This window comes from Rhodnius prolixus, unplaced genomic scaffold (assembly GCF_049639745.1).
Source record: "Rhodnius prolixus isolate KJV_2025 unplaced genomic scaffold, Rpr scaffold_7, whole genome shotgun sequence".
NCBI classification, from domain to species: Eukaryota; Metazoa; Arthropoda; class Insecta; order Hemiptera; family Reduviidae; genus Rhodnius; species Rhodnius prolixus.
Window position 1 is genome coordinate 39,391,755 of NW_027411582.1, and position 15,481 is coordinate 39,407,235.

The 15,481-nt window shown below is 32.7% G+C and overlaps 3 protein-coding genes across 7 annotated transcripts in view; 2 read left to right on the forward strand and 1 right to left on the reverse strand.

Moving 5' to 3' along the window:
- The window catches only part of LOC141447607 (phospholipase DDHD1-like), a 26,473-nt gene continuing 10,992 nt past the window's right edge, over positions 1 to 15,481 (forward strand). Inside the window, exons 1-13 of one of the 3 annotated variants that reach the window (XM_074115333.1) lie at positions 1 to 822; positions 898 to 1,050; positions 1,505 to 1,636; positions 1,722 to 1,866; positions 1,961 to 2,067; positions 2,972 to 3,225; positions 3,786 to 3,839; positions 3,914 to 4,062; positions 4,398 to 4,591; positions 5,047 to 5,133; positions 5,898 to 6,131; positions 10,028 to 10,169; positions 10,808 to 11,001. In XM_074115333.1, coding sequence (XP_073971434.1) covers positions 291 to 822; positions 898 to 1,050; positions 1,505 to 1,636; positions 1,722 to 1,866; positions 1,961 to 2,067; positions 2,972 to 3,225; positions 3,786 to 3,839; positions 3,914 to 4,062; positions 4,398 to 4,591; positions 5,047 to 5,133; positions 5,898 to 6,131; positions 10,028 to 10,044 — 2,058 coding nt within the window. In that variant the 5' untranslated portion in view covers positions 1 to 290 and the 3' untranslated portion in view covers positions 10,045 to 10,169; positions 10,808 to 11,001. The remainder of the gene's footprint in view (positions 823 to 897; positions 1,051 to 1,504; positions 1,637 to 1,721; positions 1,867 to 1,960; positions 2,068 to 2,971; positions 3,226 to 3,785; positions 3,840 to 3,913; positions 4,063 to 4,397; positions 4,592 to 5,046; positions 5,134 to 5,897; positions 6,132 to 10,027; positions 10,170 to 10,807; positions 11,002 to 15,481) is intronic. The other 2 variants (XM_074115332.1, XM_074115331.1) reach the window with 2 other exon arrangements.
- The window catches only part of Rpp25 (ribonuclease P protein subunit Rpp25), a 38,131-nt gene continuing 31,665 nt past the window's right edge, over positions 9,016 to 15,481 (forward strand). The window contains exon 1 of one of the 2 annotated variants that reach the window (XM_074115344.1): positions 9,016 to 9,242. The gene's annotated coding sequence lies outside the window, so the exon portion shown is untranslated. The remainder of the gene's footprint in view (positions 9,243 to 15,481) is intronic. The other variant, XM_074115342.1, reaches the window with a different exon arrangement.
- Tdc2 (Tyrosine decarboxylase 2) overlaps positions 10,169 to 15,481 on the reverse strand; it is a 25,109-nt gene continuing 19,796 nt past the window's right edge. Inside the window, exons 6-13 of one of the 2 annotated variants that reach the window (XM_074115334.1) lie at positions 14,630 to 14,866; positions 13,882 to 14,279; positions 13,637 to 13,778; positions 13,324 to 13,489; positions 12,690 to 12,760; positions 12,373 to 12,593; positions 11,251 to 11,319; positions 10,169 to 11,011 (exon numbers count right to left, since the gene is read on the reverse strand). In XM_074115334.1, the coding sequence (XP_073971435.1) occupies positions 10,771 to 11,011; positions 11,251 to 11,319; positions 12,373 to 12,593; positions 12,690 to 12,760; positions 13,324 to 13,489; positions 13,637 to 13,778; positions 13,882 to 14,279; positions 14,630 to 14,866 (1,545 nt within the window). In that variant the 3' untranslated portion in view covers positions 10,169 to 10,770. The remainder of the gene's footprint in view (positions 11,012 to 11,250; positions 11,320 to 12,372; positions 12,594 to 12,689; positions 12,761 to 13,323; positions 13,490 to 13,636; positions 13,779 to 13,881; positions 14,280 to 14,629; positions 14,867 to 15,481) is intronic. The other variant, XM_074115335.1, reaches the window with a different exon arrangement.

Below are 15,481 nucleotides of genomic sequence, written 5' to 3' on the forward strand. Positions count from 1 at the left end.
AACCTCCCTGATCTTTACTATTGTCTTTTTTTATAGCGTTATGACGGGATTAAAGAATTCGTTGAAATTTATCGTTAGTCACACAATGTATCTCTCTAGTTCTGAAACTGTTGGTTGAAGATGTAATATAACGTTTCAATTTTGTTCGAATTACCTTGCAAAGTGATGTCATCCTATGTGATAATAGCTATTTATACAAGTGTCTCAATCTTGTTAAATAAAATTAGTTCTTAGTCGAAGTGTCAGTATTATATCCTACATGAATGCTCGTTTGTTATTAATGGCCTAACATGTTTAACTCAATGAATGGTAATAAGAGCTTTTCCCTTGCGAATATAATTGAAGAACAACTCAGTAATATATCTTTAGGAGGTTCTCAGTTGAATCTCGAAACTGACAATAATGTTCTTACTCTGGAAGAAACTCAGAATTACCCAAGTGCCTCTAATGAATCTCCCAGGCGGAATAGTACCTTCAATGGCAAAGAAGAAATCCCATTGTTATTATCTCAGGATGTTGACAAAGTTGTGGATATTCTTTTACCATCTGAAGTTCGTTGGTTTTATAAAGAGATGACAAGCAAAACATGGATTCCCTTTGGAGGATATGATACTTTAAATATTGAAACAGCTTTTAGAAATTTACCAATAGAAATTCGACATACATTTAAGAAGTATAGTCCCAAATTAGAAAATATTAGTGCCTTTGCAGAGGATGAAGCCAAAGGTGATGCCTCTTCAACCTTCCCTAAAATTCTTGTAATGGGTGGTCTTTATGAAGTCGTTTTAGTGCAACGATCGTGTTCATCAATTTATTGGCCAGGTAAACTATCAACTTATTCTAATTATCCGTAAAACTAAGATTCGCTGTTTTACCCAACAGAAGTTATGTTGTTAGGTGAAGAATTTGTGGTGACCCGAGGATCTTGGTTTTACGAAGCCTCATGGCAGCCGTTGGAAGAAGAAACTGCAGAAACTATGGAGGATGTTCATTTATCGTTATTTCTCGGGAAGAAATCATCAGAATTTCCTCTTGATAGCCATACAAAAGGTAATCGTTTCATTTCTTGTTTAATTGCAAGAAGTCTTTCATTTAAATAAATTTTACTAGGAGCAAAGAAACAACATTCTACCTATAGTAGTTTATATTGTGTTTAAATCTTTAAACCCCGTATTGAAACTAAAATGGTTTTAAACATTCACTCTGGTATAGAGCTCTGCTTGGTAGATGAAATTTTTTTTTACCAAAACTTACATTAATTTTTCTAAGATTAAGGAAAATAGAAGAATCCAAGTACCAGAATTTTTACTGGATAATTAAATACTTTGCTTCGTTGATCCTTTTTAAGCTATAAAAGTTCAATACAGTTTTTTTTCAGCTGTCATCTGAGTATTTTTAAAGTGCTTAGGAGATTGTCATTTTTAGCAGGATGAAACATTTTCACACCTGGTAGCCCTTATATATTAAGAACGTCTTAATTTATAAATTTTCTTCATTCTTTCAGCTCTGCGAACAGAGGTATTTAATGAATTTAATGTTGATTGGTACTCTCCGAACGAAGTTTATGTGTACAGTCAAGCGACTCCATCAAAAATTGTGAGAAGTTTTACTCAGAAGTTAGGCTATTTTCAAAGATGTAATTATTTTCACTTTTAAATGTTAATGTAGTTTATTTTTGGTTGCGTAATTCAATTAAAATGACGTTTCGTTGTTCCTCTCAGCAACTGGTTCTAGAGTGCTCCGTGGTTACAAAGTTTCAGCCACTGATTCGGACAAACAGAATGATATATCTCACTTAGTATTTGTGGTACATGGAATTGGACAGAAGATGAATATTGGGGCTCAGATCTTTAGGAACACTTCATCGTAAGTTATTCAGCTTCTTTTTTTTTAAATTTAGTATACAAATAAATGCAACCATACAAGAATCTTATCTTTAGGTTTCATTAATTTTTTCCAGGATACGTGAACGAGTGTCGTATCTGAAAGAAAAATATTTCCCAGAGAGCGCTGGTAGAGTAGAATTTTTTCCTGTAGAGTGGAGGAACAATTTAATTTTAGATGGAGGTGAGTCCATTCAATGTTGTCAGTACAAAATAAAAAACTTATTATTTTATTAAGAAGAATATTGTAGAGTCGGAGAGTTTATAAAGCTGTAATCACATTAAATGAAACCCTATTAGTGCTGCTGTACTATCTAAACTGTTGTATTTTCTAAGAGTTAAGTAATGTTTTTTTCATTAAACCAATTTTGCTTGCGAGTTTGTCTCTCATTTGGCTTGCATAGAAAATTCCTGTATTAACCCAATTTTGTGTTTTATTCTTATTATTTTTAATACTTTACATTTTAAATTAAATTTTATAATTTAAATAAAAAGGGCAAACAAAATTGGGTTAATATGTCATCAATCACCTTGCATTGCGTTCTTTTATCTCTCTCTCTCTCTCTCTCTCTCTCTCTCTCTCTTCTCTGAGTGTGTGTGTGTGTAAAGTAATATGGAAGATGTTTTGGTTGTGCTTCTTCGTTATCCATGAAGAAGCTAAACAGCAGTTATCATAATGTAAACTTTCAGCTACCTGTACAAAACAAATAAAAAAAACGACAAAGAGCTTTCCTTATTAGTGACGAATTCCAAGAAACCTAAATATTACCCTCCTAAATCCGTCTGGAGATCAAAAAAATAAAAGTGACTATAGAAAATCTCTAATGAACTCTTTGCTTCCAGTAAACCAATCTGTTGAAAGTGTGCTTAGGAACGTATGAAGTGGTCGAAGAAGAAACTTTTACTTATCACACTTTTTATATTTTATTTTTTCGAATTATTCCTTTTAAAAAGTAAAATATCCTGTGATTAGCTGCCCCTTTAACATTCCTAATCAAAATTAATGCATCAAGCAGAGACAAAAATATTTCTCTATCGTGGAATGAGGTGAAATGCATATGATCATAATTGTTTGAAATTGCTTGCAGGTATGGTGGACTCAATAACTCCGCCACATGTAAAAATGTTGAGACAAGTATTAAACACCTCCGCTATGGATATTATGTATTATACCAGTCCAATATATTGTGGCGAAATACAAGCTGGATTGGTGACTGAAATGAACAGATTATACTCAATGTTCTGCCAAAGGAATCCCTCCATTAAACCGAAAGTATCTGTGATTGCCCACTCTCTGGGAGCTGTTATTGTTTATGATATCGTCACTGGATGGCTGCCTATGGTTAGTATTAAATAAACCTATTGCCTTTAAAGACAGAGACGGGAAATTAAACACATTTTAGAAGTGAGCTGACTTCTTCGGATAATCTAATAGTGTTGCATTACTTTTAATCTAAATTTGCCTAGAAAAATTGTATTTATAAACGTCATAGAACTACTTCATAGAATTTGGTGAATTGTGCGTAAATGTAATTGTTTATTTTAATATTTTTTTCCTCGTACAAATTTATGTAAGTTTATTATTCAGCTGTAATCAGTCCCAACTTTTATTCGGGCAACTAGCCTATTAATTTTTTATATATCATCTAAAGTCAAATTTAAAAATGTATTAGCTAAAAAAAATTACTAGCTATTTTTTTTCTTTTTGGCATTATAATTTTCTATATTGATTTTTTTAAATGCATTTTTAATCATATATCTTTTTGAAGTGTTCTAATTATAAATAAATCAAATTAAAAGTATTCCCTTTTGTTTTTTACTCGACTCAGTACAATGTCTCTGAAATCAAGTACTTTTTACTTACTCGCCAAAAAATAATTCATTTTCTTATTCTATATTTAGGGTACAAATAATGATGGCATACTTGTGCCAGGCAAATCTAGATTGGATTTCGAGGTAATTATTGCCATTTATATTTTTTAGATATTAGGTATGTGTTTAGTTTTCCTAATTAAAAATTGTTTACCTAGTTGGATAATTTCTTCTGTCTTGGCTCTCCGTTGTCGGTGTTTCTCGCTTTAAGGGTACCTAAAGGCCAGCATGGATATCATTTATTTCCTCCAACCCTTTGCAATCGATTGTACAACATATTTCATCTTACGGATCCTGTGGCTTACAGGTAACCTATTTTTACTGATTTACTAACAGTATTATTATCTTTTTTATCATAAATATCTTAGAACCCAGCATCGTTGCATCTTTGTTTTCGCTGGTCAAGCTAGGCCGACGATCCTTCTCCAGGTTTGATGGAAATAAGATTATTAATTTATATCTCTAGAATACACACAATTGCTTAGTGAAATTGTCTGTCATTTCCTGTTGTACGTACATCATTCTCCTTGTTCCGTTTTCAAAGGGAAGGAAAGAAGAAATATTATAATTAATTAAAGTAAAATTATTTTTGTGACGGGTATATTAGAATATTTAGGTGTAATTTAGTTTTACTGCTTGCAGATTGGAGCCATTGATTGTAAAAGACTATGCAAGAATCGCTCCTTTATCGTTACATCCCTACAATGCTGTAAGACCTATACCCTACAGTGAAATGCCTTTAGAATTGTCAGACCTTGAACAAAGTGCTTACGTCGCTGCCAGTTCTGCAGGAGATCCATTATCCACAACATCGCCAGCTGAAACTCCAAGTAAAGGTATAAAAGAGTTCGTAATATTTATATGATAATCTTAACTGTAGACAACAAACTTAGAGCAACACTAGAAATATTTTATTTAAATAGTAAAATGACATAAATTATCAAAACAAAAATAAATATGTCAAACTTTAGGAATAATACAAAAATAAACCAAATATAACCAAACTCATAGATATAAAATACAATCTAATAAACTATTGTAGTTGTAAGCTGATCTCAGCTTTAATGCTTGGCTTGTGAACCTAAGAATCGGAGAGCAATTTTGCAGGTTAAGCACTGACATTATTAATAACTAAAGGCGTGGCGTTCTCAAGAAATGACCTCCAAGATCTACTATATGAGGGCATTCCCCTAAGAAATAGAAAATGTCCTCCATTAGCCCCAAATGAGGCACAAATTTATTTATTTACATGAAAAGGTAGAAATGTAAATATATGATGTTTCATTTTCAGAAAGGACATGGAGTATATGGAATCTGGTAAGAGTAGGCAAGAGTCAAGAAAGCGGATCTCCACATCACAAAGATTCTCCAACTCAGGGTAATTATATATCGTCCATAAATATGTCCATATTACTAAATATTTTGCCCGAAACCATATTTTATGGTTTGAGAATCCTGAAATGAACAAATCAAAGTCACAAGAGAACTGATCTCGCAGCAGGAACTCATCTAACGTAATGTCTATTTGTGGTTGTAACTCTGGATAATAAATTGAATTTAAGTGTTTACATTGGGAAATCGTGCAAAAAAAAAAGATTTGATAAGACGACCGACTGACGTACTGTCAGAAAATATCCATTTATTTATTGAATACTTTAATTTATGGTTTTTATGTCAAGATTCGAGCACATTACGACGTCAACAGCAACAGCTATTAATAAAGACAAAGATTTATTCTTTAGTGAAAGTACAGATTATGTTCAAAACTCTAGAGTACAAGAGATTGCAACGCAAGAGCAATATTTATATTTTAGGACCAAAATTTAGCTTGAAAGATAAATTCGCCCTGGTTATTAACAAAGAATGAATTTTTGATACTGGGGAGAGATTATACTTGGACCGTTGACTGGTGAAATGCCCATCATTCGATAGCATCAGATCTTTCTGATATTTTCATTGATTCCCATTTAAGTGAGATAGATTTTCAACTGAAACAGAAATATATTGCCATCTAATCGATAGTTAAAAGGATTTCTCTGACAAACAAATTATTTATATTTTTAGCAAAAATTCTAAAGCAGTTATAGGTAACTGTTATCTTTTGATTTTATTGCCGTTTAAATGAAATGTTTTTTGATAAAGGATTGGAGCATCGACTGGACTATGTGTTGACCAGTGGAGCTGCAGGTCCTCTGGTTGTACGCTCTGTTCTCATCTCTCACACGGCGTACTGGAGCAATTACGACGTAGCGTTCTTTGTGCTCACTAGAATCTTCCCGGAATTAGAGATTCAAGCGTACTTGGCCGGTGGTCTTCACAGCAGTTCTTCTCTTCTTCCTCCAAATGAAGAAAAGAAAGACGAGAAACCAATTATAGGCAAGTAGGCCTGCCTGAGTATTACTAAAATAGATGTAGTCTTATCTGTTCCCATTTCTTACCAGCAAATTCAGCGTTTCAAACCATAATTTAATGTCTAGAATAACTTGACTGTATTCGAAGTTACATATGTCTTATTTAAGTATAACCTAAGATTGTGTTCTTATCTTGGAGCTCATTTATCGATTATCTTACTAACAATTGTCCTCAAAAGAATGTAAGTAAAATATGAGTGATGTGATCGCCATTTTAGCAAATAATGTCCTCAATTTTTATTTATTCGAAGCTCTGATCTGAACTCAGTTCAAGATGCTTTTTATTCTATTTAAAAACTGTCATCTAATTAACTTACTTTGTAATTATATATTCTTTCATAAAGTTCTGAATGAGTCAAATATTTGTTTTTAAATGAAGTTTTTTAGTTGATTTAGTTTTAATTGATTTAACGTTAAAAAAAATTTGTAACTATTTCTGTTGTTGGTTTGAATTATTTATTTAGCAGTCCTTTGAAAAATAACCAAAAATATTTGGAATTCTATCTGTTTCATGATTTGTTAGGTCTTAAATTACAAGAAAAAAGATGTTCGAATGAAGCCAGAGAAAATGTTTATTACTAAAACTTTGTTATTGGTGCTCTAGAAGTTGAGATGTTGAATATTTTACCCCAAAACTAGAATAAAATAACATACAAATTCTAGTTTGTAGAACAAACACTCAACTCCCAAGAAGCTCTTTATGAGCATATATATGGCACCCAAAACTTAAAGCATCCTGTGATGAAGACTTCTCTGATCATTGCCGAATATCCTTTTTCCTCCTGGAATTGTAATCTGTCACAGCCAACGCTGTCTATAGATCTCGACTTGTTTTCTTGTTGCTTATCTCATCGTAGTTGTCAAAACTTGCGATACTCTTTATTCCAAATTAAGTGAGTTACATTTTCATATTGATGGTATACTGAGTTAATAAGATAAATTACTTTTCATCTTCCCTTACTAAATAAATAATTGACGTTATAATGATTATGCCCAACAGAAGAGTAAGTTATTTTAGCCAACTATATTCATTTTTGTTAACTAATATAATTTGTTATTTTTGAAAATTTAAGAATAACTTTATGAAAGGAACTTTTTGAGCTGTAATGCGGGAACAGAGAGATCACTCAGTCTATTGCCCGAGAAAAGTTATAATTACTTTTTCTCCATAATAATAATACAATTTATTATTATTCCCACGAATCCTACCCTTCTTAAAATCTGCCTTGTGATATATTTATATATATATATATATATATATATATTTATAAATATATTTATATATATATGATATATTTATATATATATTTATATATTTATATATATATATATATATATATATATATAAAAGTTTATCTCGATCTATTCGGCAAAGATGTAGTTAAATAACTTTTCCCTTTTGTTCCTGAAATGTTTGTCCGTCCATAATCTCCAGAAGAAAGTAAAAGGATATTACCCTCAAGTAACTAGTGCAAAGTGATTATTGTAATAATTTAATTTTTTTTTTTTACCTGATATTGTTTAGTGATATATTATTATACAAGTGAAATGAAAAGTGCAAAAAGATGTTTAATAGTCTTTTATAGATATTTACAGTGATATTTCATCACAGTATTTTTCAACATTTTGTACAGGGTTTGTAGATTAGATATTTATTATTATTACTATTTTTTTTTTTTAATATATTTTCATTTCTTCTACGTAAATAATTTATTTTCATCTCATTTCCCAACACCTTATTTGGGTTAAATAAAGAAATTAAATTTGAAAAATATTTTTCCCTTTTGAAATTTCCTTTTGTGATTTTTGTTTATATTCTTTGAAAAAGAAGAAGCAAAGTTAATTTATTGTGATAATAGATTTATTTATAATCTATTGGTAAGTTTTACAAGTTGTTTTACTCTATTGCAGGCATCTTTTGAAAATTATGTTAAAATTTGGCCATCTTTGTTTTTTAGTGGAAACGTATTCTCTTTTATGCTGGGGCATATGTATAAAGACATATTTTGATTTTTTTTTTGCTATGGAAAAGTAATTTATAGATTTCTAGTATTTTTGTACACTATAAAGTAATGCAGGGACAGTAGGGAAACTAATTACTGTAAAGTAAACTTAATTTATAATATATAAATGTATATATCTCAATATTTATCTACTTATCAATCATATCAGGCACGCTCTTAATTATAAATTCTGAATATTTTAAATAAAATTAGGAAGTAAAGGGGAGAAATGATGTTAATAACTGAATGAACCCCATTAGGAAAAGAAGAACATGAAGGCAAAGATGGATTTAAAGGCGTAATGTGTAGGAGAATGGCAAACAGTGGGAATAGGAGACGAATTTCACAGGGAGAAGGCACTGATAATGATAGATATACTGCTATTTTATAGGATAGAATATACCAATCAGAGGGATGATTAGGTGGTGGTGTGACGGGTGCAAATTACTTTCTCTTAATGTGGAGGAAGAAAAGTAGGATTTTTTTGGGACTTCATGGTTTGGAAGGAAAAGGTGCCAAGAAAGGATATCATTTTTAACATTAGACTAGGCCACAAAAAAAGTTAGTTTTCTGAAAATTTCATTTTTTAAGATATACTATATGTTGTTCTCATCGAACAGACCATTCTCTAAAAATCAACCCATGCAGGTGTTTCGAGTGTTTTCACTCATACGTTCGCCGGAAAACTGTACATTGAGAATTTGTAATGATCACAACGCTTCTCTGGACAGTAGTAACTATAACTAGTAAGAGATAATAAAAATGAATTAATAGAACTTTACATCTAGCGCCCTGACAAGTTCCACATCTATCCTATAGCTTGCGCTAGTATGGATTAAACAGCTGGGAGCTAATTTTATTCGCTCACAGGAATTTCAAATTAACCAACAGTTCAACGTGTTCTGTTGTGTGAGATGATACATCTGTGTACCAGCATATTATTTAACTTTGAATATTGTGTCCTGTAATTTAACATTGTCGGGTGCTCACCTCTCGTAACAGTAACTGGGACTTTAATTCTTTAAGGAGTTGAAGGATCATAATAACATTTGGTGAAATTCAGTAAGTAGAAGGTACTTTGTTCATACAATTTAATATTGCTTAGTTGAAGAGATATTGCAGTCATTTTCTAAGACTGACACTTTTATTATTTATCCGTCATAGCATACAAGTTTTTCTTTACCTGCCCGCTTTCCATTCATCTCATAAGTGGATTCCAGTTGGTTGTAGAGAATTCGACTTCCACTTTATAATGTTTGTTGACATTATTAACTGAATTTTTTTAAAATTTATTTTCAACTCGAAAGGGAAAAAACAGACTTTAGTATTGTCTGATAGTTTCTTTATTTATTTCTAAAACATTAAAAAATTAATCATTTTGACAAATAATGCATTGGCATAAAATAATTTAACATTCCGTCAGAAAAGTAATTACAACGGCTCTTTTAATGAACATTTGTCAGCTTAGTGAAAGAAATTCCTAACTGTGACAGTTTTAAACAATACATTAACCTTTTTGTGTGGAATTAACAAATATAACTTTTGTGAATTATGAATGATAAACAACCTAGAAGCATGTAGAATTATTGTTGTTAATTGTTTGCTAGATTTAAAAAAAAAAGGTTTAAAGCTGGATCAATATCTATATATGAAATGGGCTTTTAATAACATTTTTTGTTGGAATATTAATTTAAGCATTATTGAAAGAAAACTTCCAGCTTTTTATGCCTCTTGTGTCCTCAAATTTTGTAATATTTTCTTTCAATATCAACTACTTCGAATGACAGTCTAAAACAAATACTGCATATTTTACTTAAACATATTTCATTTTAATCCTACTCACAAATTTATTTTTCAGACTACACAAAAGCATGACTTATAATCATTCTTAGGAGGTAAAAGCTTGGTGATCAATAGTCTTGCTTTTCTGAAGTTCGGAAAATAGCAATTGGTACTGCATAAGATGAAAATGAAATAAGTATAAGAAGTTTCCTGTGCAGGTATTTCATTTTACACAACTTACAACTTGCCTTATTTTCTTCCTTATTACTCACCTCCAATACTTACAGTACTTTAAACTTTTGTATGTTAGGGTTGCGCAGTGAAAATATCAAATGAAATGTTTTTCGCCATTTAAAAGATTGTGACTTCTTAATTTGACAGAGAAATAATTTTTTTTCAAAATTTCTCACTGTTTAATTTATTGTTTGTAGTGGTTAATTTTGTAATAAATTATTTTAAGAATTATGACACACTAACGAACATCATTGAAAAATGGTGAACAAAGTGCGAAATAAAAAGACAAATTTTAGGGATTTAGCGGTTTTTCATTTATTATGAATAAATACTCACCAATTGTTGTAAAATGTGTCTGGTTTGAGAGACCATCAAGAAGAAGTGAGAAAAGCGGATTAGTGGAGAAATTCTAAAGTTTTAATTTTCGATTAATTAACAAAATCTCTATGAACAAAATTGTTTGCAATTAAAATGTTTGGAAGGAGCGCTTTTTTGATGCACTAATTTAATTAACTAACTAATTTTGGTTTCTACTTCGGATGCATCCCGAGTGTTTTCATTGTTTTGCTCAAATTTTTACTAGCACTAATTGTGATGCGGAGAGTTTGCTCTTCTGTTGAAGGTGTGCGTTGGAGATTTCGAGCCCGGTGACTTTTGATGTTGATATAGATCAAGTTGATTGTAATGAAGCTGATGGTTTACAGTGTTGTCTATACTGCCGAGGACAGGTGCACTGCTTGACGGGCTGTGTGAATTACGTCTACTGCCCCCAGAGCCAGTCTCCTTCTTCGCTGGCAGCCGGACCATTGTGTCCAGGTGGCGAAATCTATTAAAAGATACAAAAGAATTCTAATCTATTTGCTAAATTATCGCTTCACCTCTAAAATTAAAAAATAAATGCTTTTGAAGGATAGTTCCATTTCATTTGAGTGAGAGGCCAACTCATAAAAAAGTTTTATTATGAAAACGCATAAAATTAAATGAATGGCTTCAAAGAATAGGAAAATTAAGTATAAAAAAAAGTCAGATGTAATTGATTTTCAGCTTGAAAAAGATATAAATTACCTAACTGGAAGTGCGTCAGCTCCAGTATCTTGGAATAAGAATGCCAAAGGCCAGCTAATCCAAGATGCACTGAAATAAAGTGACATTAAAACTTTATACTAAAGCAATATATGTTTTGCAACAATTAAACAAGTTATACATTTGTAATAGTTATCCAACTACTTTTTTTAGAGTATTCGATTACGCAACATTTGTTGAACAAATTGTGTGAAGTTCCTTCAATGAACTATTTGTTTTCTTCGTCTGTACTAGATAGTGACATTCACACAAATTTTATTATATTTTTTCATTTAGAAATGGAGATATTGAGGCTTAAACTTTTAAAGTTCTTGAAATTTCAACATCCCACATCTCGATTTCTGTTCCATCTGTATGGTTCATATTTTAGTAATTGTGTACTAGATAGTGTTGCTTTCAGTCATAAATGGGAGAGAACCCTTCTGAAAATTTCTATAGAAAGTATTATATTGTTTTTTATGTGTCTGTTCTATAAAACCACAGAAACGTAGCTTATTACGGTGGTTTTAGAAATAAATTTAATGCAGATAGATATTCCTCCTGAGAGATCAATCAAATAGACTACTATTATCTTGGCTGGTAAAACTTCGAATATTTTACCAAATGGTATACATAAAAGAAATAAGTTCCAAAGAATTGAATATTATTTGGGACTTTCTAAAATAATTAAAAAATGGGAATAAACAATTTTTTTTGCAGACTTTTGTTTCATGAACTGGTTACTTATCATTTGTTTTTGTGACAACCTTATGTAATGTGCTTGTGAAATAAAGTAATCGCCTATTTTCTGAGATGGCACTTAACATCCAAGTACCAATTAACTTCCAAATTGGGGCGGAAACATCTGCTATAAACATTTTTTTAACTAATGAGTAGTATTTACCTGCGGGATTCCCACTTACTAATCCACGACACAAGCTTCTGCCTTTTATAAAAATCTGTTAATAAATACTAAAATAAATAATTAAAAGTGAAACTAGACCTTTGATGTAGTTAGATGAGATAAAAATGTTGACAACAAGAGTAGTTAGTTGGGTTCAATTTTTTTGTTAGAAGTTGTTGATGAATGTCAGGATTGTAATAAATGATTAATGGTGCACTTACATGGGTGTATGCGCCGATACTCCATTATCTGGGGTACTTTCTATGTCGTCTTCGTCATCAGTGACATGGCTTGTATGGCGTCTACTTCCGGGTAATGATTTAGCTATCTTAGGATTGTAAATTTTTGGATCGGACACCATCCGTACAAAGAAGGAGCGTTTGTAGGCTAAGGTTTCTTTCCGTTTACGCTCCAGCAGTTCAAATACCTCATCAGCTGCTTCCTGGATTATATTATTTATTTATTTTTTAGAACTGAACAAAATTTCTGTTTAAGAATTGAACATTTTAATGTAAATTTTAGTTGACCTGAAGCTTACCTGTTCTTTTTCAATTTGCTGCACTTCCAGTAGCTCGGTGGCGTGATCTGTAATAACTCCCCAGGCATAATCTATAATTGTAAAAATTTTTATCAGTAGATTTTTTTGTCGGTAAGCTGCAACACTAAGGTAAGATACCTTCACTTAAACTTTAAAGTGATACTTATGGTTCTCCTAAACGTGCCAGAAACCTATACTGCTAAGGAACATTAAATAGATTTGAAAGGAATCCGCGTTAGAAAGTAATTTCATTAACTGAAAGTGCGACTTTTATACTGTTCATTCTTCAGAATACTGTCAAAAGCACTCCGTCAACTAGAGTAGTCTCCAATGTCGTTCTAAGTGGAAATTAGAAGCTCTCAGTTAAACCAGTCTTTGATCTCTGTATTTAATTTAACAAAAGTTTACTCTCGACAATTGACGATATCTTGTAGTCGGTATCAGATAGAACTTCGTGGGAAAAGATGCAACAAGTGCTTATCAGCCTTGTTTATGTTAGTAAAATAAGGTTTATACGTAATGTATTCTAAGAACTACTAAACATTCCTTGTTTCAAAATAATTAGTTATGTTGGTTGTAATAATTGGGACAAGATAGCTGTTGGCAGTGGCTCTAGCGCCCAGACAGGACATACCTACATCCTTTTGGGAGGCATTTTGGGCTACAGCGCAGAATCTGATGGTGTAGCGGTCGTTTACATTGGCTGGCACCATGTGCAGCTTACCACTGCCATTGATGTTGCTGAGCAGCTTCTCGTTCAGCTTGTCCGTTCCTTTAAGCCGGAAGCATACTAATCCCAGCTGATAACAGTAACAGATAAAATGAATTTGGAAAGCACATTATGCGTCTTTGGTTGGTCATAACTAGGTCACTACACTAATGGCGATATTCTTAAGCTGAAAGCTTTTTAAGCCTAAAGTGAACTATATGTCTATTTTTAAGGTTACCTTAACATCATTACAGACTAGAAATCTGTTGTCTGACTTAACCAACGATTCAAAGAACTTCGCTAATCGGCAATGATGACGGATATACTCTTGCAATCCAGATATCCCGTAAGACCGCAACACAAACCATAGTTTCAAAGACCTGTAATGTAGTTAACAAAGAACTGGAAATTAATGGAGGTGAGATTTGCTGAGGCGTTCAAGACTAATTTCACTCAAACTTATGGATAGTTTTTTTTTTTTACCTGAATCTTCTGCTGAGAGGTACGCCCCAGTGTCTGTAGTCAATGGCGGAATGTGAATAGCCATGCTGTAAGTACAGGGGATCCACTACAAGTGCCGAAGTCAGACGTATGCGGTCTCTTACCCACATTGTGCTGCAATCGAAGTTAACTAGCAGCCATTTGTTTGGATTGGTGTTGAATGAATCTGCGTACTCTATCCCGTCCAGTAGTGACTTCAGTTCGGGAAGTATGAATGCGTTCCCTGCGTAGGCCGCGTCCACGTGCAACCAAACAGAAGAGAACAGTCGACACACCGGCCCAATTTCGTTTAGTGAATCAAAGCTGCAACAGGATGTGGTGCCTAGGGTGGTGGAAACGAAGAAAGGTATGAGGCCCATGGCTTCGTCCTCCTCCATAGCCTGCCAACGAACACACTTTTGAAAAGCGCACATCCATACAAGTTGGTTCCTGTAGTATATTATATATTACAGAAATTAAGGCTCTTTGTTGCTTTGTTCGAATTATAAAGTAATGCAAAAATTAAGAGCTGACGTAAATATTCGCTCAGGACCAGTTCACTGGAGACATGTCCTCCTCCACATCAGACAAACAGACTATTGAACTGGTTTGCCCTTACATCAGAAGAACCATTATCCAATTTTGATACAAAAAAATTTAAAATATTAAATTATTTTTCTTGACTTTATTCATCTGTTATATTCCGTTGTCACCTGTTTAGAAAGGTTGTACATTTCAACTGTGAACTCACTTGCCGCAGCGTGGCTCCTCTAAGAGAGCAACGATCGTCCGGTTCAAGAATCCTCAACTTGACGAAACATATCATGGCTGCCTTTTCCACACAACTGTGCGCCTCCTTGGAACAATAGGCCATCAGTTTAGATAGAAGCATGCCTTCTTCCACGAAAGGATGTAATTGTTTCAATCGTTTAATTGCCTGGGCTCTGGCTGCAAGCATGGTCACCAAGACACATTCACTAGCCGACGTCTAGAAATCAAGAATACTACATCAAATTTACCAAAAAAAAAACGATGGTTATTATGGTTAAGGAGGTTTGCTCTTGTAAAGCTATAGGACTGGCGAGCCTATTCGACTGATTGATCAATTCAGAAGAGGCTCAAATATGGCAGCTTGATTCATGACGGAGGTGTAAACACTGTGCAACCTCTTGACCTTCATGCTCATTACACGGAAAACATATTTTCTTATTTTTGCTATTTTGTCGGATGATAATAAAAAATCTAATCATTACTTTTAAATTAAACCATTTTATGCACCATCACTTATGCCTTAAGTGATTAAGTTAAATTTTTAGCTGATCAGTGATAGATTTGGAAAAAGAAATCTTAAATGTACCCTATGTGGCACAGTCCGCATTGCTACAGTCAATATATATATACACGTATATACAGATTGAATGGTATGATCTAGTAGAGGTGTTGATATGCGCTGTCACGATTCTTCTCGCTATCTCATTCATCTTAACCATTCATCCGTGATATAGAAATTTTTTATTCCTTAGCCTCTGGCTTTTCAGCAATACCATTGGCTTCATAATAGTGGTACTTCTCTAATAATAGTTACGAAAAAGAAGCTTTGCTC